The 25039-nt window shown below is 38.3% G+C and overlaps 2 protein-coding genes across 6 annotated transcripts in view; one reads left to right on the top strand and one right to left on the bottom strand.

The window, feature by feature from the left end:
- stk32c (serine/threonine kinase 32C) overlaps window positions 1–23021 on the top strand; it is a 53247-nt gene extending 30226 nt beyond the window's left edge. Inside the window, exons 4-17 of one of the 5 annotated variants that reach the window (XR_015096797.1) lie at window positions 2853–3026; window positions 5255–5292; window positions 6281–6370; window positions 6909–7012; window positions 7315–7431; window positions 8798–8923; window positions 9167–9295; window positions 10418–10485; window positions 12631–12831; window positions 12902–12988; window positions 19929–20057; window positions 22383–22523; window positions 22615–22698; window positions 22847–23021. Coding sequence is in view for 3 of the 5 variants with exons in the window: in XM_086092273.1 (XP_085948399.1) it covers window positions 2853–3026; window positions 5255–5292; window positions 6281–6370; window positions 6909–7012; window positions 7315–7431; window positions 8798–8923; window positions 9167–9295; window positions 10418–10485; window positions 12631–12814 (1030 nt within the window). In the remaining 2 variants the exon portion in view is untranslated. Of the gene's footprint in view, window positions 1–2852; window positions 3027–5254; window positions 5293–6280; window positions 6371–6908; window positions 7013–7314; window positions 7432–8797; window positions 8924–9166; window positions 9296–10417; window positions 10486–12630; window positions 17474–19928; window positions 20058–22334; window positions 22524–22614; window positions 22699–22846 lie in introns of those variants that run through there. The other 4 variants (XR_015096796.1, XM_086092273.1, XM_086092272.1 and 1 more) reach the window with 4 other exon arrangements.
- LOC147163759 (uncharacterized) lies at window positions 18708–24501 on the bottom strand. Its single transcript, XM_086092281.1, has 3 exons — window positions 24311–24501; window positions 20430–20521; window positions 18708–20042 (listed from the first exon to the last, which is right to left on the bottom strand). Exons 1-3 carry the CDS (start codon window positions 24495–24497, stop codon window positions 19872–19874), a joined length of 450 nt encoding a protein of 149 aa, XP_085948407.1. The 5' UTR covers window positions 24498–24501; the 3' UTR covers window positions 18708–19871.
- Between the last annotated feature and the right edge of the window lie 538 nt (window positions 24502–25039).

Below are 25039 nucleotides of genomic sequence, written 5' to 3'. Positions count from 1 at the left end.
GGTTTCCTCCATCCTTAACACACGCGCACACAGTTAACTCTGACTTTCACTGAGATATCCTGAAATCTGTTGGGCTTTTGTTCTCCTATCTGCAGTTGCAGAGCAAAATCATTAAAAGGCTAGCTTGTGAATCACATCAGTTGGGTAAAGGCTGCCTTAAGCAGAGCTGATGTTGACTTTACAACCCACTGTAATTGCTGCGGCTGGTCCCTCACTCCATAAGTATGTGTAGGAGTCGAGGTAATGTTGAATGGATTACCTTGGAGGGGTAAGGATTGGGTATTATGTACTACACGTGTCAAATCCTTCAGAGGATTGGCGCATGGGAAGACTGACTTTTTCACTCACGTGTTTCAAACCTACAGTTTAGAGGTCACCTTTCACCATTCTGTGGTTTAAGAGTTTTGTTCGGTATGAGAAATGTTGCCTTATGCACAACAGCAAATCCCTCAGTCAGCATTATCAGTTTTCCCCACAGAATCATCGGCCAAAGGATGTTGCCTTTGCTTTGTCGAACTATTGATAGGGCAGCAAGGGTGTATATATATATATATATATATATATATATATATATATATATACATACATACATACTTATTTTACTGAAGCTGGTAACGTGAAGGGCAGGATGGTGTTTTTCCTCCTGTTTATTCATCCCCTCATCAGAAACCAATTGAGCAAGAGGAGTGGAGAGGATAGATGTGCTGCGTCCTGCTCAGACGCCATTAAGAATATTGATTTCAGGCTTGGGTGTAACAAGGCCTTTTGGCAATTGTGGAGCAAAGTAACCCTTTATACCTTCAGTCAGAATTCGAAACAAGCTGACATTTTAATCTAAATCATTTGCTTTCAAATTGGCGTGCCTCACATACTGTTATTACTTACATGACTTGTTTTACATGACACGATGCTGCTACTTTTCGAGAACTAGTGAATTTTGGGAACATAATACAAGAGTCATTTGTCAAGGCAGGACACCTGAAGGTGTACAGTTGGGGCTATGTTTTCAGGCACTGAGCGCAGGGACAGTGCTTGGTCACACCATTGGAGAAATCCTCTGGACTACCTGCAGGTCTCTTGTGATGGAGTGATGCAGTCACTTCCATCTAGGCCACTGTAACTGTGCAGACCAAACACAGCCAACAGGATCAGAAATTTTTGTTTTTCCTTTGGCGCAAAACTGTTCTTCTCTTGCTCTCATCTTCGAGCTCCCTCTTCCCCGCTTCCCCGTGCTCATTTGTCACTGTGGCCTGATTATTTCAACCCTTTCCTTGTTCTCCTTCCAGCCAAATAACCTTCCTTTTTTCGTCGCTGCGACTGTAGCAGGCCAATCCTGTTCTGACCTTTGTAAGTGCCCCTTTTTTTTTCTTCTTCTTCTTTTTTGTTGCTTTTGGACGGATCTCCGTAAACCTCAGATTGCTGCTTGGCATTCACTTCTTCCCTAAGATTTTAACTTCTCCCAGCTTTTGATTATGCATCATTGCATAAATGATGCTCATTTTAAACCACTTGCAACCGTGCACACAGAATTACAGTAGTGATTAGATGACATGTTGTTTTTTTTCCCTCCCAATGCGGTGTTTCCTGAATGAACTAGATTCAGGTTCGTTGTAACGGCTCACTTTCTATGCAATCCCTAATTCCTAACAAATTCTATGTGCTAGATGTGGAAGCACAATTTTAATCAATATGGGGCAATGAGATTGTGAGTGCCACGGCAGAGGAAGCTGTCTTATCAAGTGTCTCCTGTGAGTCAGATAGTGCCCATGAGGTGATAAAAAGGTGACAGTGAGAAATGCTGCATCCTGCGGCCAGCCATCTGCTCAGCCTCTGGTACAGTGAAGATGATTTTTGCATCTTTGCTCCTGCTCTCCTTCATGTATCATACAAAGACTGGCCATCCATTTGTATGCAGGGGGAAATGTAATTTTGAATTATTTAATAGCAATACAAAGCAGAACTTCCCATTATCTGCCCTATCACATGAAAGTCAGGGACAAGTCAAAGGCTTTCAGAAGAGGCACCAAACTGTGCTTCAAATTTTTTTTTTTTCCTTTGAAGAAAGAATATGTGTTTGTCCTTGTATTAATTTTCACTCTTAAGAAAAAAAAAACTGCACACATTTCTCAGTTTATAGATGCAAGGCATTGCATCTGAAGAGGTATGGTCAGAATGTGAATACGAGACATATACTGAGGGTTACAACAGGAATGCAATTTACCATGAGGGTTGAAAAGAAAAGCAAATGGACACATTAAAAATATATACTGTAATACCCACTCATCTGCAAATCAAGAAAAAAAAATCTGCTTTTTTTTCCAAAGATGATATATTGAATTTTGCTGTGTATAATTTGTTCACCCATGTGCTTTAAGGATTGGTGAGTTTATGGAGCAGAAATCATGGTGTGAAGCATTTCAAATCCCCACCCTCTCACTGAGAGCCTGTGTTTTAATTTGATGTGCATGGTTAGGTAAGCCTGATTAACTAACGTGTCAACGGTGGAGCAAAAGCAGCTTTCAATTAAGTCACATCAAGCAAAGATGGGCTGCATTCGAGCTTAAATGTAACCCCAAAAAGTGGCACTTGTTAATTTATCTCTCTCAAACCGCCTGCAATCTAAGGTGCATTTCGTCCACAAAAACCAACATACACTCACATTTCAATGCACATCTCTCATTCTGTCATGTTGGGTTTTTAAAAAATGTAATAGGGCTTTTTTAACAAATCCAGTTTTGCACAAGTGATGCATGCTTTGTTGTAATCTTTTTTGTGCAGCTTGTGTTTCTTTTAAAAATCCAGCGGGGACTTAGTGCTGTGTCCTCACTTAACAACCACATATCCCACGTCAGGTACTCATTCCAGGATGAGGAGGACATGTTCATGGTGGTGGATCTCCTGCTTGGAGGAGATCTTCGTTACCACCTGCAGCAAAGTGTGCCATTCGGCGAGGATGCTGTTAAACTTTACCTCTGTGAGATGACACTTGCACTAGACTACCTACAAAGCCAGCACATCATCCACAGGTACAGAGTTAATCTATTTTATTTTCATGTACTTGTCATCATGCATTTTCTGCACCACATATTGTGAACATAAATTAAGTTTTATTTTAACTAAGTTTGCAAGAGCCAGATGTTTGACCTTTCTGAGATCAGAACATGCTATAAGAGTGATATTCACTGTAATCATTGCTTCCTTTGTTGATTTGCTAGCTTTAAGCTAAATCTGCAGCCTCACAGATGGCAGCCAGGAACAATGCGTTGACAGGAGTGTCAGTGGAATGAAAAGAGCGATAACACTCAAAATAACTGCTGGCAAACTGAGGTGGGCAGGCGTGGAGTTAAACTAATCCCAGCTTTAAGCGACCAATAGAGGTGAACGTGTGCTATCTCAGTAACTTGAGCCGGGGATTTTTCTATGGGAACTGTCAAGTGATAACGTAACGACAGCCGCACAAATTGTTTTTTTGTGTACACTCCCTATGAAATATACATATTAAAAAATAAAACTCAGTTCTTCACACCTGACCTTGTCAATACAGAATCATTGTTTTGCTTTTATGTTTGTCTTTTCTTAACCAGTAATTATAAGACAAATCAACAGTTGTTGGTGTGAATGACGTCTGTCTAATTGTGAACTGTACAAACTGAAAGACGGTTATTGTTCACTAATAATTTAAAAGCACTGTGTAAAATGATATCCTTCATTTTTCGATATTCTCATTAAAAGGTTTCATATGTGTTAGATTAGCAGTTAACAATTTGTCATCTGCAGCCATGGTGGGCATTCAGTCTGCAGCCATTGTTCAAATGTGCTGAGCACATCATTAATTGTAAGCCAGTGAAAGAGCTAGTTCCCTGCAGACCCAAATTTAGAACCATCGGAGGCAGAAAAAGAGTTTGAACCTTATTCAAAACCCTCATTTGGGCTACAGCGTACCTACCGTCTGTGTGTGCTGTGCACATACAGTATGTGTAACTGCAAGGAAAGTATTTACTACACATTATCCCTGATAGACATTTAAAGCAAATTCACACAGCCGTATATATCTACTGTTGTTTCTTTCTTTTGCAACATGACAGGCAGCTCTTTAGCGTAAACTCTGCACACTTTGCCAGTCGAAACAGTACATGAAAAGTCTTTTTACTTTATTTCATCCCTTCCGTTGGCATCCACTTTTCTGTTTTTCTCACAGTGTTCTCTCACACCCATAATCCAAACCATGGCCACCCCAAGCTCTTCAGTTTTGTTCCACCCTGCAAGTTTTTGACAGGAGAATACCACCATACAATTATTTTGTGGCACTAGCTGAAGGAAGAAAGTCTCTGGTCTCCTAGCAACAGTCAGCTGCTGCTGCTGCTATGCCCAAGGAGGCAAAATTAGTTCTTTTAGTCAGAGAGGAAAAGGGATGAGTCCCTCCTGTGTAGTCGCCATCAGGATTTTAGTGCACCAACATCTTGTCTCATTTGATTTCCTCACTCAGGGTATTCATGGTTAACAAAGAAGAAACCCAGTGGTTTCCCACTTGCTACAAAATACCATAACTGTTAAGGGAATTTTATTCATTAAATAAAGTGAGTTATTAGTGTAGCTTTTCTTTAGAAGTCCTGCTATGAATATGCATGTGTGCTCCTTCAGCCTGCTACACTATAACGGCCTCCCCCACTCCTATTCCCCATCCCCCTTTTGGCACACAATTTTAGCATTTTGGTTCTTAGAACATTGGGAGTAATGGGTCCACAAATGCTTATGTTCTGCATACTAGTGTGTGTAGTATCATTAATTTGGTATCCCACACCGTGTTAATCATGTGGCAGGCTAGGACGTGCTGGGAACTGCTAAAATATGATGTGTCAATAGCCTGGCTGACTAATATTGAGCATGTGCTGACAATCCAGCACGAGCCTCTGTGGAGTCTTCTGATGCATTCTGAGAGAGTTTCAATTAGAAATGAGAATTTCCTCCCTGTTATCGTCTGATGGCCATGCTCATACACACACACACACACACACACACACACACTTAACGTGTTGCAACAACATGTAGTTGACACTTACGATTGGCTTTCAAACACCTCCCACAGGTTTTTACATATACAATATATACAGTAATTTCTACACACATGGAATCTCAGTGTTTCCTACTTACCAGATCGGATTGATAACTGTATTACTATATACATTTCTAGTATAGCATTGACTTTATGTACTGAATAAAGTTATTGTGTTGTATTTGTGTTTGTTTCCTTTAGAGATGTCAAACCAGACAACATTCTTTTGGATGAACAAGGTAAGGATGTCATCTGGTTTTGTAAAGCAAGTTAGCTTGATTTCCTGATTCCAGTTGTTAGCTAGGGTGTCCCTTTGTAGACTACATGCATTACGCTACATTAGAGATATGTTAATCATTAAACAAGTAAAATACCGGTAATTGGTTTTGGCAGCAAGTGAAGTAATGTGGATGTTACCATCATTTAAAGGAGGGATATTACATTTTTTTCGCCCCACAATTTCATAAAAAAGCCCAACATCAAGAATTAAAGGAAACTTTACACGCTATTTTGTAAAAGGACAGTGTGTCGTCTTTAGCACCATCTAGTGGTGAAATAATAATTCATTCAGTTAAAAAAAAACTATTGATTTCCATAGAATGCACACAAAAAATACAATCATAGGTCTAGTAATCTCTAATTATATTACATAGGTCCTTCCAGGAAACAGACATGTTTGGCCACCATATTCCTGCTACGGATACCCAAAGGCCAATTTCGCAAACATAGTTAGCCATGGTGGTGTTTGTAGCTAGTCCGACTCAATGGGTTGACTGTATTGGGTTTTAAATACATTTTATTGTGTGCTTTATACAAAACGTGTGTTTTGTGAACAAATGGGGAAAAAATTGCCTTTTATTTCATATGATTTTAAGGAATTTTTTTACATTGCAATATATATGGGACTAAAAAGGAAGGATTTTTAAAACAATATCTTTATTTATTTTTTAACCGTGTACAGTTAAGTAAAACCTTAATTCTTCCCATCTATGGCCAAACAAAACACTCTTAATTATTTATCAGGTAATATAAAATTACATTAAAAAAAATATACAAGGTGTATACATCCATATTAACATCCTATATCCACAAATCTAAATTCCAGTATAAAAGGAAGTCATTGTATGCATATTTGTGTTTGTTTGTTCTCTTTTGGTTAGTTTGCACATCAAAATAAATCATTAAATATTCTAAATTAACAAGTATTGTCGGATTGTCTCCTCTCAGGTCATGCTCATCTGACAGATTTCAACATTGCGACAATAATAAAGGATGGAGAGCGAGCAACGGCTTTAGCTGGAACCAAGCCGTACATGGGTAACAGTCCAGCTGTATTATATAATCTGCATATTATTGTGTCTTGAGAAACGTCAACAGTGATCAGGATTTGAGTTTGGGTTTATTCTTCAGCTTTCAAATACATGTTGGACACTTCTGTACTTTCAACTTCATGAGACAGTTGAGGGAAGGCTCCTTTTCTGTTCTTGCATCATTGTTGTTGTTTTTTACAAAAGGTCCATAATACATGGTTTTATTTTATCGTGGAAGCACTTAAGAGCTCTGACATCAAACCTTAGATATTCTTCATTATGGAGATCTTCTGACAATGCAAGCATTCTGATTGGCAGAATACAAACTATTGGATTCCCAACATAAAACACTACACTCAAATATAAGCAGAATTCCATGAGTGACAACGATACTGTAGTCAGTCTGTGCGAGTAGAGGCTGCAGCAAAAGGTGCCAAAATCAAATGTCTGCTGATTTCATCATCCCTTCAGAAACACTTCCAGTATGTGTCTTGTGTGTTTTTGTGAAAGGCTAAACTGTCTGTATACACTGTGTTCCCTCTCAGCTCCAGAGATATTTCAGTCCTTTATGAATGGAGGGATGGGCTATGCCTTTGATGTAGACTGGTGGTCATTAGGGGTGACAGTATTCGAAGTTCTACGGGGATGGGTAAGGTGACAAATTTTAACTCTCAACTTGTCCTCCTTGAAGGAGACATACATCCATTTAAAACGGCTCCCATGTGTTTTAATAACATGACTATGACATGCTTGTGCCAAAATATCTCAATGATCAAGAATACTGGCATAAACAAGATTTATTGAATTGTTAAATTTCACACTTAATTGATGAGTAGTCTCTCCGGAGACCCAACTATTTGTATACAAGACATTAAAAATGCAATTCCCTACTATGTCCTCTTTCATGCTTGCTTTTTTCATATTTCCTTCTTTCCATTGTGATATCCTTAGAGGCCCTATGACATCCATGCGAGTAACTCACTGGAGTCTCTAATCCAACTCTTCAGCACAGTCAGTGTCCAGTACAGCCCGGCCTGGCCCAAAGACCTCGTCTCTCTCTTGAGGAAAGTAAGTGGGCGACGTCAGATGTTCTCTGTGAGTTATTATGCAGATTGACTTGCGCACATAATTTTGCGACATTAAAGTCCTGACAGTGTAGAAGTGGTCTTCTTGTGTTATTAATTTAGTATTAATTTTGTTTTCTTATTTACTTACCTACTTATATTTATTAATGTATTTTGTGTTATTTATATCCAGCGGATATATTTTTAAATACTCATTTGAAAATCACAATCATACTGCAACTACAAACTATAAACCAAAATATTTCGAGTGTTTTATCTGGCTTGCTATCCTTTTGATTCAATATGCATTTTATGTTTTATTTCTTTTGTACAGACATGCATTTGTTCTGTGCATACTGTCATAAATGAGGTAAATGTAAGACATTAAGCTTTGTAGAATCGAAGCATAATGAAATCAAAATCAATTCAAGGGAAGGCTAAACGGAAGAGCAGAGCAAAACAGGCTGATAAAAGGGTTACATCAGAGGTCGTGTTGTGGTCGGGTGGGAGGTCGATAGGAAAAGGGGAGGCAACGGCTAGAGGAGGGAGGATGAGTGGAGACCCTCAGGAGTAGGGAGAGGAGACAGTAGGCTGGAAATCTGATATGAAGGCAGAGAAACTGAATTCTTTTGGAGTATCAAAAACAACCTTTTTACTTCTTAATGACGCTGCAATTGCACACAGAAGTTAACATCTGCCATATTCCCTCCGCCAGAGTACTTGATCCAGAGTACTTGTCTTGCGTTGTTGTTTTTTTCCGGAAACAGTTATTTGTATTTATTTTAGTTAGGTCAAGAGATGGATATTATTTTTGGCACTACTAGAGTGCACATGCACTGTGTCTGGGTGAATGTTCTGGATGGAGTGTTGGTCTTTTCCACTCTGCTGCTAATCGATTACTCTGTCTGGTCTCCAGTGAGACAGATCTATCTTGCCCTGCAGGAGAAAACGGCACAATACTGAAATAAACAAGGGGCGGAAAAGCACAAGAGTGTTATTGTGATAGCCAAAGCCACAAACCAATTCTTTTTCCCCAAAATGTTTTCTATAAAATGAAACACCGTGAACACGATCAGCTAATTTTTCCTCTCTCAAAGATGTTGTCCAGTGTCGTTGAGAATTGAGCTACAATTTCAGGTCCAACTATAAACGAATGACAGATTAGATTAACACTGCCCCCTTTTGGTTCTTGCCTCCACGTTTGCTAAACGTCACTTGTAATTAATTTATTTTGTATATGGACTGTTTTTAAAAAAGGAGGGAGGCAGTTCAATCATGAAGTATAGTCGACACTGTTGAAATGACGAGATGAGGTGATTACTTTGAAACTGCTGTGTATGTAGCAAAAATGGTCTATATGTTTCCATCAGCTACTTACAGTGAACCCTGAGCATCGTTTCTCCAGCCTGTCTGACATGCAGACTTCTCCCTACCTCGCTCACATCAACTGGGACGCCATTTACGAAAAGAAGATGGACGCTGGATTTGTTCCAAATGTTAGTAACACACACGCACACACACCCACACAAAATACTTACTTACAATACTTACTTACAATACTTTGCAAGTGTAGCTACTAAATAATGAAAATCAAAACTGATGGATTGTCGCTTCCTATTCGTTAATATTGTGTTTGTACGTTATAGTAAGTTTAGGTGCCGTGGAGCTCAAAATCACTTTGATTTGAATTGTTTGTTTGTTTTTTCTCTCTCTTTTGGATTACTCCTCCGGTGATGCAGAAAGGTCGCCTCCACTGCGACCCCACCTTTGAGCTGGAGGAGATGATCTTGGAATCGCGTCCTCTTCACAAGAAGAAGAAAAGATTGGCAAAGAACCGGTCTAGGGACAACAGCAAAGATTCGCAGTCTGTGAGTACCACCATTATGTTTAATTTCAACTTATTGTTTACCAAAAAAAGCCCCTTAAAAAACAGCAAAACTTTGTGTAAATTCAATTTCTCCGAGTGTATCGGTATATTAAAATAAATCATGGGGAGGGGAATAAACTGATTTCAGTTCAGTTAAGTTTCAGAGGTTGAGTTTTTTTTATTTTTTATTTTTTAAGACTGCTAGAAACTATACTTTTTACCCTTATAGAGTTTTGGATTATTTATAAGGTCGCACACAGCTTCCTCTGGAATCACAAAGTCTTATGCAACTACTTTACAATGATCCTGTGCAAATGTAGCCCTCATTTTTCTAGCATTGCAGTGCCTCATATTGTGTTTTAGGTTATTCCGTTATTTGAGCTTTTTAATGATGCAACATGTTTGACTTTAAATATTTCTTGAGAGTTGGTGAGAGAGAGTGGCCTCGAGTATGTGGCCTTTGTTTACATGCGTGGGTTCTCTCTGGCTACTCCGGCTTCCTCCTCTAGCAAAAAAATGACTTTCATGACTTTATTCACTTTATGGTCCTTCCCTTATCCTTACATATAATTTTCATCTCCATACATAATTTATACAGTAATTAGCACATTTAAAATGATGGAATGAATACAGTATCAAACCAGGGCAATTCTGTATTTTTCCTTGATGTACTCAGTCTTTATTTTTTAGCTCTTTTTGCATTTTGTCAACCTATAATTCATCACAGATTTCCCCTCTGTCTAACATCCTCAGCAAGTGTACACGCAGCAAGCAGAGTTGTGAAACGTGGTCATGTGTAAGGGTATAGCCTGTGTTTTCTCATGCTAGGTTATTACCAAGGTTATTAAATTATGTAGCCTTCAGAGCTGTTGTCATGGCCTCAAGAGCTTTCAGAAATTCGAGCTTCTATTTTTGTCGTGGGCAAAACATCCAATTTGTGGAAGACGATTCATGATATGTCGTGGGGCGGGGATACTGAAAACGAACCTGATCTCAGAGGTTACGGCATCATCTGATACAAATTGACATTGGCGTTTGTTTATGTCTCTAATGAGGACGATGGTGTTGATGCGTGAGATGATGAAGATAGATGCACTTGATATGTTGGACTGTTTTTGTGCAGGAGAACGACTATCTACAGGAGTGCCTTGAAGCGGTGCAGCAAGAGTTCATGATTTTCAACCGAGAGAAGTAAGGCAAAGCCGCACAAACAACAAACTGAGGCTGGCTTGACACTATATGGTGCAAGTGACAGAATTCAGATTTGCTGCCAAGTGGCACAATTTGCATATAGGTCATGGATGCTTAAAAAGGAAAAAAGAAACACTTGAAATCAGCCTCAGATTGCAATCAGCCTCTTTCAAATGTGGATAAAATCTATGTGTCAATATATGCAGTATATCTGCCGATGTGACTGCATATAAATCAGATATACTGGATATATATTATATACCCCCCCCCCCCACACACACACACACACATGTGCTAAATCAAAAAGCACAGACAAATAAAACAATGAAACAAACAAAAAAGATAGCAAACTGCAGCCAGTGTAGTAAAGTCAAGGTTACCTTTTCCATTTAAGGGCAACCAAGCCAATTTAATGGTATATATTATATCTATTGTGTTACTTGTGTAGTTGTTTGCACACATTTGGGGAATTTGTTATTGCAGGCTGTTTCATACTGTATGTAAACACAGTGATACGGGTCAATGGAAAGTACTGCACATTGGATATTGGCACTAAAATATAATTAGCTCTTCTGCTTCGCAGCGGTTGGAGGTAGTGCATTGTTCCGCACGCACGTTAGGGTTAAGTGAACCCATTAAGTGGATGAGTAACTGGATAAAGGCGTGAGAAGAGTCATTTATTCTCACCATTTGAGTCACTGTAGCAATGCAAGCGTGCGCCCCAGAATTGTAATGGCGCCACCCGTCTGTTCATCATCCATTATGAACCAGTTGTTAGCAGTTTTTCCTTCACACCAAAGTCTTCACTCTACTGAGTGACAGAATTGTTAAGACAATTGTAATTTAGGCTGCTGCCTGAGTAGTCCAAATGATTCTTTAGCCATGCAAGTTGTGTTGTGCTGTTGCATTCAGCAAATTAAAAAAATTAATTAAAGTAAATTTGGGGAATCAAAATTAGTGCGTTAATTTTGAGTTGTTTAAAGTACTATTTTTTTAAGGCGTGATTGACCGCCCCTTGGAAAGCCTGCACTGGGGAAAGCAAGCAGACACGTCCACATCAAAATTTAGCAGTAATAAATGTAATAATAACGCATATATTTGTGGAGGCTGTGGTCAAGTTGTATTTTACAATTTTAAAAATGTTAAAAGTAAAAGTTACTTCATGTTAAAGATTAGAGAGCTCTTAATATGAAAAGAAAAATGCACTGAGCTGTCACCGTCTTAAAAATGCAATTATGCCATCTAGTAGCAGAAAAATGACCAACACAAATCAATATCACACTCGTTTTTTACAGTACAGTATATCTTTAATTTGAACTCAATTTTATGAAATATTATGAAATTACTGTATCAATGACTAAAATATGCAGGCATATTTCTATTATATATATATTTTTTGCACTTTTATTTTAACAAGAGTATGAAAACTTAGGAAAACATTTCTATTGTACCTTTTATTGTACATTTAGAAAATATATAAAATTAGCTATTTATCGTGAGTTAACTATAGAAGTCATGCGATTAATTATGATTAAAAAAAATAATCGCCTCACACTCCTTAAATAAATAAATAAAAGCTACTACTTGTAAAATGGGGACAAACTAGACAATCACATTTTGCCTTAGGATAAAAAAAGAATTTATCTTAAAATGTAAGTTGCATTTACAGTGAATTAAACAGTTTGAAAAAAAAAGCAAGGAAAAAATCATCAAATAATACATTTTTGTTGAACCGTCATAGTATAACATGATATTAAACTCTTTTAGAAATTATATTCATATCTGTACAATACACTGTGGTAAATCATAGTTAATACAGTTCCATGAATTATTGTCTGTCTCCTCCGCTTTTGGTTCTTTAAATTATTGCCTCATTTATTATCAACCCAGTTCTGACACTGCAGCATTATTGAAATCCTTCTTTATCAGAAATAACTCATTTTGTCCTAATTCGGTGATTATTGATGAGTTCTATTTATAGTGCGGTGCATAATATCACAGCAGAAGTGATCTCATAAATTTTTCAACATAATACAAAATCCATTACTTTCTGGGACCTAAAAATATTACTGTATATGAGAAATATTAATGCAAGTTGATTATTTTTAACTTTGTGGACTGACTTTTTTTCTTTCCTGCTCTAAGGTTGAAAAGGCGTCAAGAAGAGGGTCATAGTGAAGCTGCGGCAGACGATGCCAGCGGAGACGGCGATGCGGAGGCTGGCGGCACTGACGACGACGCAGCCGAGCCTGAACCGGAAGCGGAACCCGAGCCGCCTTCCAAACTGAGCATGTGTGGCTCCGTGTGCTCCTCCCCTGGCAGCTGCTAGTGCCACATCAGCTCACGGTGCACAATACAGGATGAAGGTCTCTCAGTGCCATGCCCATCGATATATTCTCTCCTCTCTCCTTTGCAGTAGCCAGGAGGGGAGGAAACACACAGCAGGGGGGGACTGACGCACTGCAGGACCCAATTAGTTTTTTCTGTAGCTCTCCCTTCCCCGGTAAGGCAAGAATGAAGCAGATTCTCCACCTCTGTGTCCGCCCTTCACAATGCTCCAACTTCTATGCAATGTTACACTTCATTCACAGCATGACAAACAGTATCACACACTGGGAGGTGAAGCCGAATGCACGGCAAAGATGATGACATCCTGAGCAATAGCCGTTCATGATATTTTGGTGGCTTTGGTGGTTTTAGCAGAGATGCTTCTCCTCCTCAAAATGAGCCTAGGATGACTGAATAATTCAACATGCACAGGCAGTTTTACAGTTTTAGCTTGTCTCTGCTTCACTCCTCCCCTCAGCCTCTCTTATGTCACGAATGCCCTAATTCAGAGCAATTGTTTTTTTTTTATGTCCTGGCGTACTTCTATTGCCACACCTTGCCACAGTGGCAAACGAAATATGATTAGCATTATTCATATTTAAACCATGAATTGAAAAGATGCTCAGATGTTGTATATGCTCTGACTTAAGGTTATGTCGCTTTTGTGAGGAAATGAAAAGAAGTTAAAAATTGTGTTTGCTTCTCAAATCATTCTCTTTTTTCTCTGTAAGTGCACACTCTGGTTGTCCACAGTGAAGATCACCTTCCTGCAGTGCTCATCCCGGGGATTAAACTGACTAGTTGTCAGTACTTCAAATTGTTTTCACGATCAAGCACAGTAATGCCATAGTGACACATTTAAGGTGGGGCCGTTATTTTCTGTTTAAACGTGGGAACATGTAGCAATGATCCACCTTAAAGCCCATCGTGAAACGAAAAAACATGTAAATAGCATAGATTGTAGGTAAATAACTTCACCACAGTTTTATGTGGGCCTGCAAACTCGACATTTAACGCCAACTAAAAGAAGAAGCTTGTGGAGTCAATCCTCCCCATTGCTTCGTTCTGCTCGCCGCTCCAAGTGTGCAGGCACATCTTGTAGGCAACATAGGCCAAAGCTTTTCTACCATTTGCATAACCATTTCTAAGGAAGTATGTGAATGTTTGTGTCTTTCTTCTTTCTGTATAACGTGGATTTAACAGTCCAGTGTACATTCATATTGCCAATATGTAGAAACTGTCAGAATTCAGGTAATAAGGGAATTAAATAACATGCAAAAGAGTTGAAAGAATCCTCTGGCCTATGAGGTTGGTTTGCTTAGTTTGAGCAAAGAAATGACCCAAAAGCTTGCCATCAGCTGTCAAACCCTACTTTTGCTTTTATACGTCATCCGCAGGCACTTGTGTCACAAGGTTGACGTAAGACATTAGAATCGGTTTATATTATGGTCATAATTTAAGACTCTTTACTATTTCTAACAGTAGAAGTAGGCTGGTGCATTTATTAGTTTGAACAAAAAGAAGGCTTTCCAAATTCTCATCGCTCTGCTAAAATAGGCTAATCAATGTTCGTTTTACAGGATATCTTACAGTGGAACCTCTTAAGATTGAAAACAATTCATCACAGTGTCGGACAACCTCGTTTTGGATTTCGTAAGTAATCAAAGTAAATTCATTCTTATCAGCCATACAAGTGTGAAAGTAAGTTAGTTGTAATAAAAATTAAAAAAAAACACGATTACCATTACAGTTTAAGCCGATACAGACAAACATTTAAAAGTTTCAAACAGCATGTGGCGTAACAATACGTTGTCGTGCAGCACAGCTCAGTAACTACCGCACTTACTGTTTTTGTTGGGATTTATTTATTTTTTTATCTGTAGGATAGCAGCGTTTCTCGAGTAAATATTTACGGTAAATGCGCACAATGAAGTCATTTGTGTTGTGTAAGATGGAGATGGTCAGTTACAGCTGTAGTTTTTTCTTTGGGTATTTTATGGCCTCGGAGTGTTTTTAAACAAATATTTACCGTAACAAAGGGAATTTCCTGAACGTCCCCCAAAACTCTCTCCCGCTCAAAAAATATCGACGAATGACAAATACTAATTGCTGGATGTTGGCTACCATCCACCGAATAGGATTCAGCACATGTCCGTTATCAGCACAGCGCCGCACCTGCCCGTCGAGGAATAGGATTCGGTGTATGTACGTTGTCAAAAATATTTTCCTGGGCCAAAGGTTATGCCAACCGAGGATTAGAGCTTGTCCTATGTTGTCATTTCAAAAAGGTACACCTTTGGGGTGTTTGAATATCGAGGTTCCACTGTGGTATTTGTCTCTTTGAAATAGTGAACGTGTTTCCTTTGATGTTTAATTAAAGTGACTGGATTATCGAAATTAATTTGAGACATAAAACGTAGCATCATCCAAGACTTTCTGTCGTACTCTATGTTTATTTTTGTTTCTTTCTTTTTGTTGCATGTACAGTACAGTATAAGCCTGATTTTGCCAAAGCCTGGAGCTTGAGCTTTAATGGCTAATTTGTGCATGCATAAGATAGTGATGACAGCATACCTCAATGCTCACACCATTGTTGACTCTGAGTGCAACTGGCCTGTGTAACTGTTTCTGGATGTTTAATTGTACTGAGGCGCTTAAATCTGGTGTTATATAGACGGCATGGTATTGTTGTATGGTATGAAATTACCTTCTGGGATCCTGTTGTCTTGATATTTGTCATCTTCATATAGCAGTTAGATTTTTTTCTCTCTCTGCCCCCCTGCGCTTCATTACTTGTGACTTAGAGTTTTACAGCAGTAAACATTTGTTCCAAAGCTGTCTAAAATTAAAGAAACCACGCCATGTGCTCAACAAGCACACTTGCATTACAGTGAAGCCCCATTTATCAAAGGGGGGGATATGTTCCAGACCTACCTGCAATAAGTCAAAATCTCTGATTATAGTAAGATCATATAAAAATGTTTTACCACTGCCACATGCTTTCAACAAATTTAAATGTATTAATATACATATATAAAACACATTATAAATGTGTTTGAACACAAATCACCAATTGTATAGAAAATACTGTACAGTATTGAAAAGTGCTGTTAGTATCCCTTGCTGGCAGTAATGCCTAAGGCAGGGATGTCCTCTTAGGGCCACATACAGAAAATCGAAGAATAAACACAACTGCAAATGTACAAAAAGCTAGACCTCACTTATTGACACAAGCATGCTATGAATCGTCACCAGAATTCACACACACATCTCTATTTATGTCAACGTCAACCTCTGAATTATTAAAAAAAAAAATTAAAGAAATGTATGAGTTGTAGAAGTCATTTTTAGTATATGCCGCAGGCCGCTTCAAAAGGGATGCCGGGCCCTAAATGCCCCCCAGGCCAAAGTTTGGACACTGGTGGCCTGAGGAATGGAGTTCCATAGCCAGTTACGTTGAGATTCACTACTGAACCTTGAGTTCTCAATACAGCAGCTAAGTAATTTTGTCCTTCATGAATCCTGTCCAGTAGTTTTATCTTCTGATGAATGGATCTTTCTCCGGTGCTTAGGCTCAGAAAGTGCTAAAAAGTATTTTATTCGAGAATGAGTTCATGTTACCAGCAGCCAAATACAGTGAAAATCCTGGGATATTGCTTCTTTATTTGAAATGCAGTACTTATTGATGTTTGATTGCATTTTAATCAGTATTTTCATGTTTTCAATACTGTACAGTATTTATTACAAATGGAAAAATCTGTATCACCCTGCAGCTTAAACTTGTACACACAACGCCAAACAGTAGGATTAACTTTGCCGCTCATGCTCACTTTTAACAACATGCTAATGCTAATGGCATAAGATGTCACTTGTTGTCTAGCTCTAGTCCACTAATATCGTAGAGCTCTAATGGTGAGCAGACGTTGCCATGGCGATTATTGAGACAATAGTCTGATCAAATTTACCATCAAAGCTGTTATTCTAGTGTTCAATTACTACATGCTGTATTCTTGCTTTCATAATCCAGTGTCAAGGCGCATACGCTTGCTGGATGAGTGGAATGAGGGTTTCCTTTCACTTGCTTTCACACGTTAAAAAAAAAACATCTACACACATCTAAATATCATTCAATACAAGCCTGTGCGCATAATGCTGTTTGCCAATTATTTGTAAATGGATAACACATTTTGATGATTAGGTGTAGCTTTCAATGCTAATCTTTTTATTTTATTTTATTTTTTTTGTAATAGCAGCGATCATTCCCAGATGGGTATAGCTTGCTTACCCTCCAGACATGTTCCTTTTAAGTGTTTGGATGCTCTTTGGTGTTTTCAAAGCGCTCTGTGCTCGTATTTGAAAGCATGTCTCCTAATCAGCCGTGGTCCATTCGATGCCCTCAAGGTATGCAAAACTGTAGATGTTTTAACTCTTGTCGATTACAGTTTGAAAGTTGGTGCCCTGTTACCATGAAATTAAGACGATGCAATTTATGTTTCTCCTTTCTTCCATGTGATCCTACAGTGCATCATTTTGTGCAATGGGATTTTAATGAGGGATTTGGTAAAAAAAGCCTTGTACTGTAAACTTACTGAAACTGCTTTTGTGTTCAAAACATGCTGCTTCAAATGCTTTCATAAATAAATAAAACTCCTTCCCGGAAGGTGTCGTTTAGGTGTGTTTGTCTTGTGAAGGAATGAAACCTCGTTTGAAGAGATGACTACAGGTCAGTCTGTGCCGCCGTGAGGCTTATTTCAAGGGCTCATGCCCCCTTCAATTTATTCTTCCCCCCCGAAAAAAACAATAATTGGATACTACGCCCCAGTTTAGTCTCAAATTGGATCCGTAGCTTAATAAGCACATCAGTTAAAAAAAAAATATTGCTTGTAATTACAAATACATCTGACATCAATTTTGAGAATTTTCACTTTATTGAGGATTTTGTTGCAAATCTTTCTCAACAAAGTGCCATTTCAAGTCTCAACAATATTCAAGATCTGTGTTTTGTTTTCTTTTCTTTACACAACCATCTTACACACCACGTTGCATCTATATACTGTATACAAAACATCATAAGACCTTGAAGTCATTTTAAATGTACATCAATTCCCACATCCCTCTCTTGACAACCTCACCTGACTCATTAAATCTTACAAAGTAAAGTGGGGAGATTGCAGACTGAGGGTGCCGTTAGCTCCAGCGACCAGCAGAAAGTTCCCCTGTTTGCTACAGTCTGAAATGCATTGTGAGGGCCCTGGTTTACATAAAGATAAAGAGGTTTCTGGAATGACGTTTATGCATGAGCTGAGCTCGTTCATGTATGATTATCATCAGTGCATAACAATAGGCTGACACTCATAATTGATTAGTAACGCGTCCACCCTGTTGAAAATGGAATATGAAACATTTCAGTCAATGTGCATCATATAAGACATATTTAACTTGAGCTTTTATGTGGAAGAGTAGTGATTAGAGAAGTTTCTCAACCTTTATTAACCCATGGCATCCAATTGACATCAGAAAATGTTTACGACAAACCACCAAACTATAAAACGGATGAAATACAGATGATGATCTTGCCTCAATTTACTAATAAATGTACTTGGTGTGATATGTAGACCTGTTTAATTGAACACTAAGCAGGAAGCCATGACTTCTCGTGTTGTATATATGGCAACAGGTGGATATACAAGCTTATTGTACCTTCTGCTATTGAATGGAAGCGCCTTTTTTTTCTTCAGCATGTCAATGTGTCAGTATCCATCGCTGGCATAAATTGATGAACAAAGATGGATTTATAATGGATAAATCATTGTCATAATCATAGTGATGCTGTAAACATACTTCTTGTGTTTCTGGACTGTATTAAAAGACAAATTGATATAACACTACAAAACTTTGACTAATACTTTTATTTTAAAATCTGTCCCGAAACATGTAAAAGTAATTTCTCAGTCTTTGTTAGCTGATAAATTTGTGCTTACGTCTGGCCCACAATGTCCATCCGTACAACCTAGTTGAAGTGCCGACTCCAAAAAACAAAAACAAAAAAAAAGTAAATTGGTGAAAACTTGCCCAATTTGGGTCATAATGAGACCGACCCAACTTTCTGGGTTGCTTTGTACAAAATTACCCTTTTTTGGGGGGTTGAAATGCCTGTTGTTGTTGTTTTTTGTGTTGGGGGTAGGGGGGGGGGGGGGGGGTTGTACAAAATGACCCAGAGAGGTCAAATTCACCCAACTACAGTGTACACTCCAAAAAAATAAATTGGGTAAAAAAAAAAAAGATGGGTCAAAAAGAGACCAACACAAGTTTTTGGGTTTTTCATATAGCACGAAAAAAAAAATTTTTATTTAGTTGTTTCTTAATTGGGCCGACCCACTACTTGGATCAATTTGACCCAACAGTCTGAGTTACTTTGTACATTACGACCCAAAATTTGGGTCAAATTGATCAGAGGCTACACTATGAAAACAGTTGGGTCTAAAATAACCCAGCATGGGTTAAAAAGGGACCGACCCAACTTTTTGGATTTTTCATTCCACACAAAAAAAATTCGTTTTTGGGGGGTGATAATGGGACTAACCTACTTGGGTAAATTTGACTCGACTTTCTGGGTTGCTTTGTATAAAATTACCCAATTTTTGGGTTGTTTTTTTTTGTACATAATGACCCAGAAAGTTGGGTCAAATTGATCAGAGTCTACACTCTAACAGTTTGGTCTAAAATAACCCAGTATGGGTCAAAAAGGGACCGACCCAGGTTTTTGGATTTTTCATTCAGCAACTTGGGTCAATTTGAACCAACTTTCTGGATTGCTTTATACGAAACGACCCAATTTTGGGGGGTTATTTTGTACAAAAGGACCCAGAGAGTTGGGTCCAATTGACCCAAGTAGCGGGTCGGTCTCATTTGGACCCAAACTGGGTTATTTTTGACCCAACTGTTTTTAGGTCTGTCTAGGTGAGTAAATGGCAGAGGTTTGTCCTGCCTTTAATAGTATAAAAACTTTAAATAATGCAAGACTCCTCTTTAGTTTCAGTTTTAAAATTCTAAATCTTCTAAGATCCCTCCATTGATATCTGATTCAGTGATGGAATGTTCACCGGGTCCTCCAGGATGTCCACAGGTGTTCCTGCATTGTCCAATTGAGGGTGCCACTTTGGATCTTCAATGGCCTCCAGGAGAGCCGCCAGCTCAACCTCCAACTTTCCAACGGTGTCCTCCACTTTCTGCAAAATACAAAGGTATGTTTGTGTGCTTAGAGACTCAATAATAAATGTTAATAAGCTATAGTATGAATAATGGAAACATCAGTCATGAATTATACAACCCCTTGATTCATATGAATATTCCAGTTTCCCAAAGCAGTCAGTGAGGGAAGGTCAGATGAAGTAGAAGAGTTCTTGATGAGTTTTATGAGACTTACAATGTCAGCAATAAATGACTTGAGAATTAGAAACGGGAAGTTGTGGTCAGCCACACTCTTTTGAAAATAAATGTGGAGGCTTTTTTTGCCACAGAGAGGGGAAACATAACATCCTCTATCCTGTTATTTTCAAATCACTATTGAATATGATTATTTGGGAAGGGATTTAAAAAAAAAAAAAAAAACTCACCTTCTCCACTACATCCAAGCGGTTATGAAGACTTGTGTGTTCTTGACATGCACTTGAAAGCACGGCTCGAGTCGACCGCTCAGTATCCACCTCTGAAAGTGCACACGTGAGTGAATGTAGACTGTGAATCAGACACAATCCTCTCTAGTGTCTACAGTGAGTGGATAAAGGAAATTAATACACCCCTACATACTGCTTTGTGGAATTTTTACCTATTTTGACATTCAACAGCAATAAAAACAGCCTAAATGTCATTCTTTTACCCTGAAATTTGATGACTTCCTAATTTACAGTAAATATATATATATATATATATATATATATATATATATATTTTAATGTCAGAGAAACATAACCAAAGTAAACAATATTCAGTAATTAAGAGGTGATTTAAAAAAAATATTTACAACTGAAATTGAGCGTTTCTATGGCAATGAGTCTCTTCTGAGCTATTTTGGTTCACTCTACTTTACAGAATTGCTTTAATTCAGTGACACGTGGGGTTTAAGCATGAACAATATTTTTAAGGTCATGCCATTGCATTTCAAATGGATTTAAGTCCAAGTCCAGGCTTAGGACAAGGCCACTCCAAAACAAGCCATTAGATGTCGACTCGGTGCTGTATTTTCGGTCGTTGTCCTGCTGCAGAACCCAAGTGTGCTTCAGCATGAGGTCTCAAACTGATGGCCAGACAGAATGTTCAGGATTTTCTCTAAATAACAGAATTCATGGTTCCATCAGTCGTAGCAAGTCATGCAGGTCCTGAAGAAGCAACGCAGCACCAGAACCATTTATTTTCTGCAAAAGTAAGATGAGCCTTTATGTTCTTTTTGGTCAGCATGGCACTTACCTTGGAATTACATAAACATTATTATCTTTTCTTGAATGTCTTTCCTTTGTGAGAATCAGGTGCAGCTTTTTGAGAAAAAAAAATATTTTTTTGTCAGACAGGTAATTTGTGACTGATTTCTTCAGTATGGTCTCTGAATAATATAACGGCTGCTTTACACACACAAAAAGTGCTTATAGGGTACTTTTTCATACAGGGCCAGGTAGCTTTGAATAGTTTTATTTTTCAGAATAAATAAAATAATTTTACAACAATTGAATGTTTACTTACATTTGTTTGATTATTTTAAACATTTAAGTGGGGGAAATGCAAAATATAATAAAGAATGAAGAAACAGAAAACATGCAGGAAAAAAAACAAGAATTTGAGAAAAGGACCAATTTAATGAGGATATTTTTGGGCCAGTATGAAAAACATGCCATGTACCTTGGAAAAGCCCCAAATCAATATCAGAACATAGCACGCATTTTAGGTAGTTGTCTCTGATCTCAGCATGACATTTTCTTGACAATATTTGCCCAAGTTCTTCCTTGCAAAAAAAATGCTCCAAATCTGTCAGATAGGATGCAAAGATGTTTCTTGTTTAAATGTGGGCTCTGGCTGGGCCATTCCAAAACCTTCATTTTCGTCTGGTGAAGCCATTCATCTGTTTTTGTTAAGAGATTGCATTTGTTACAGACATAAAATAGCATTTTACCTTGAAATTGTCAAACCTAACAAAATGATTCATAATGACATAATAGTCATCCTAATTTTGCTGGAAACAGTCACAATATACTCACATAAAATATACTCATAGGGATACGTGTTTTAAAAAAGCAATTCCATTTTTATTATGCATATTAAGCAGATGGAAAAGCAACATGGAGAAAAAGAGAACAGGTCTCTCACTTGCTGTTTCTCAATAGAGTAAATAACAAGAAGCCTCTCCTAGTGACAACAATCACGTTGAAAATAGCAGTTTCTTATTCATTTTGCCTCATTGGATGCTGTTGAAGATGAAACTTAAATGCCCCGCTGCCACTGAACTGCCTTTTCTTCTATTGAACGCTGAGACACTGCGAATTACTTTTCGCCTCCATCATTTCGCTCATACCGGGCAGCTTGCCTGCTGTGGACCACCAGACGAGGCTGTTCTCTCCTGGAAAAATGGACTGAGACGTTGAAAATTGACTTCCTCATAACATCCAACTGGCAATGGACCGAGAGAAAGGAGGCCAACATGTTGAGATGGCTTTCCAATTGTAAGAGTAAAAACAAGCCTTTCCTGAAATACGAGCCGAACATTTATTATTTTCTGGGTCATTATTTTCAACTCTGATCTCATCTTGCAAGCTCCACGGGAAGGCTGGAGCCCGGATTGGAACCCCCAACCTCGGAACCACCCGCCAGCATGCCGCCAGAGGCTGTTCACTACAAGTAAATGTCTGTTTACCCTTTTCCCAGTGGGAGTTGACAAAAGCAAATCAGCATCAATCAGCATCAATCCATAAACAATTTATAAACACTTAAAAAGTTTACAGTGCTATCAAACAGGCAGAGAAAAGTAAACGTGTTCTCTCTCCAGCTACGTGACCTTGATGCTGTGGGATTTGTTGATCTTGTTCACCCGAATGAAGACTTCTGCCACCGCATCTAACAGTGACGGTTCCAAGATACCCACGCACACTGTCAGAGGAAACAAGCTAGCTACAGGAAAAGCAAAGCGACCTGGTGATGTAACGTAGCGACTGCGCCAGGGGACAAAGGTGAATGAGCTTGAGTGTGTATGTCACGTTCCTCCCTGCAAGCGCAGGGGGGGAGTTCAGTCAACTGCAAAATTGAGAAGTCGCTGCAAAAAAAAAAAGATGCCGTTTGTGCGGGGGGGGGCTAAAAGACTGCAGATTGGCTTACTTCTTGACTCATTAATAAAAGCTCAGGACACAAATTAGAAATTAGTTCTCTCCCTGTAGTCACCAGATCACGTTCAGATTTTATGTTTAGAATAGCAAAAATCACATTTCCTTTAAACTTTGATTTAATTCAAAACACATTTTTATATAGTTGACTAATATTTTGATGATTTAGTATTTAGATCTATTTAAGAAATCATACATATTATCCAATATCACTCGTCGTCATTCTTTGTCCTGCAGGTATTTATGTGAAAAGACTAATTAAGCCAGTTAGCCAGTGAATATTAAATTATTATTGTAATGATTATTATTATATTACGATTTTATTAGGGATGAGAAAGCACCGATACCCAGCCTAAAAAGGTGAAAGGTGGAACAAAAAAATAATAATTTCCACCAACAAATATGTTTTCATTATAATTTTACTTGTGTGGCTAGCTATTTTGTTTTGTTTTGATAGGTAATTGTTAGCCTCATAACTTTAAGTTGAAAATATGTGGTGCGACCAACCATCATCTGGTGTGACCATTGTAGATGTATGTCCTAAATTTAAAAAAAATAATGCAATTGTAAATAATAATAATAATAATAATAAACAATAAATATTTTTGCTGAATTTTTTTATTTTTTATTTTATAAATTAAAAGTACTAGTGGTATATGTGACACGCAAAACTGAGTATTACTGCCTTTGCAATGGCACTTATATTGGATAGGATCATAATAAAGGAGGTCAATTAAACCGTCTTCCTGTTTTCGAACCTACCGCTACTCACTTTCTGCCCAGTGAAGCAGCATACATGCTGCATGCTGGCTTACAGCCGACCATTCTTGCGGTATGAAGTCATCGTAATGCGCACTCTAATCACATGCAGTGCTTTCCCATTGTGCTTGACAAAAACAAAGCTATAAAGAACCTAAGACGTGAATACAAGAGATTTCGTTTTTTCTGCTCACAGTAAATTTAATTCAACGAAGCAGCTGCAATGAATTACAACCATATGTGCCTCAACACATACAGACCACACGCACAACTCTGTAAAAAATCCCTTTTTGTCACAACTATCACACTAATCTGTGTCTACATACTACCTAAAGAAATCTCCACCTCCCGTCTGCCCAGCTCCTTTTTCTTACCTGCCGCAGTGCAGCCAATCAAGAGGATGAGGAGTCCAATTGTGGGGGAAGAGGGGTAAATCATGGTGTATTTAAAAAAAAGAGCGTAAACAATGACTTTTCGAGTGCAATACTTCCTTGAAGCAACGTTTCCCACTCTACAATGTTTCCTCCGGGGTGGTTGCGCCCAGTTTCCTAATGAAAGCATGGAATGCAGAGCAGAAAGCTCGGTATCTGGGAAGGGGTGGGAAGTTTGTACTGGGGAGGGGACTGACATCCATCTCAGCTTAACTAAACGTGAATAAACTTCAAAAGATCAAACACCAACTCAACTTTTAGTTTATCCATCTTGCAGAGATGCATTTGTGGTTACCGTATGTCAACTTAGTTTTTTATTGACACTGTAGCAATGTTTTTGTTCACACTGTTTTGCTTTGGATATTAAGGGAAAAAAAGCATCTTAAAACAAATTGAGATTTACTCGACTCCTTTTTGTTTCATTTTTAGAGAAAAAAAAAGCTTTAAGCTGCTGCTCTTTTTCTGAGAAGTTCTCTCTTTCCAGCAGGAGATCTGTGAAACCAAATCAATTCGGCAGCAGCAAAGAATGTCTTCTGTAGTTGTATTGATTGCTTCCTTTTAGTCTCTCTGAATTGGCTTTCATCCGTCTTGAGTCACACGCACGTGCAAGCGCACACATCCTGGTTGTAGTAAGCATGGTTATCTTCTTTAAGCCAGACTGTCTTCGGCCTC

Source organism: Leptonotus elevatus, chromosome 13 (genome assembly GCF_054856555.1).
Source record: "Leptonotus elevatus isolate MCC_2025b chromosome 13, RoL_Lele_1.0, whole genome shotgun sequence".
Classification (NCBI taxonomy): Eukaryota; Metazoa; Chordata; class Actinopteri; order Syngnathiformes; family Syngnathidae; genus Leptonotus; species Leptonotus elevatus.
Note: the sequence above shows the minus strand (reverse complement) of the source record. Positions and strands in the feature narration are given on the sequence as shown.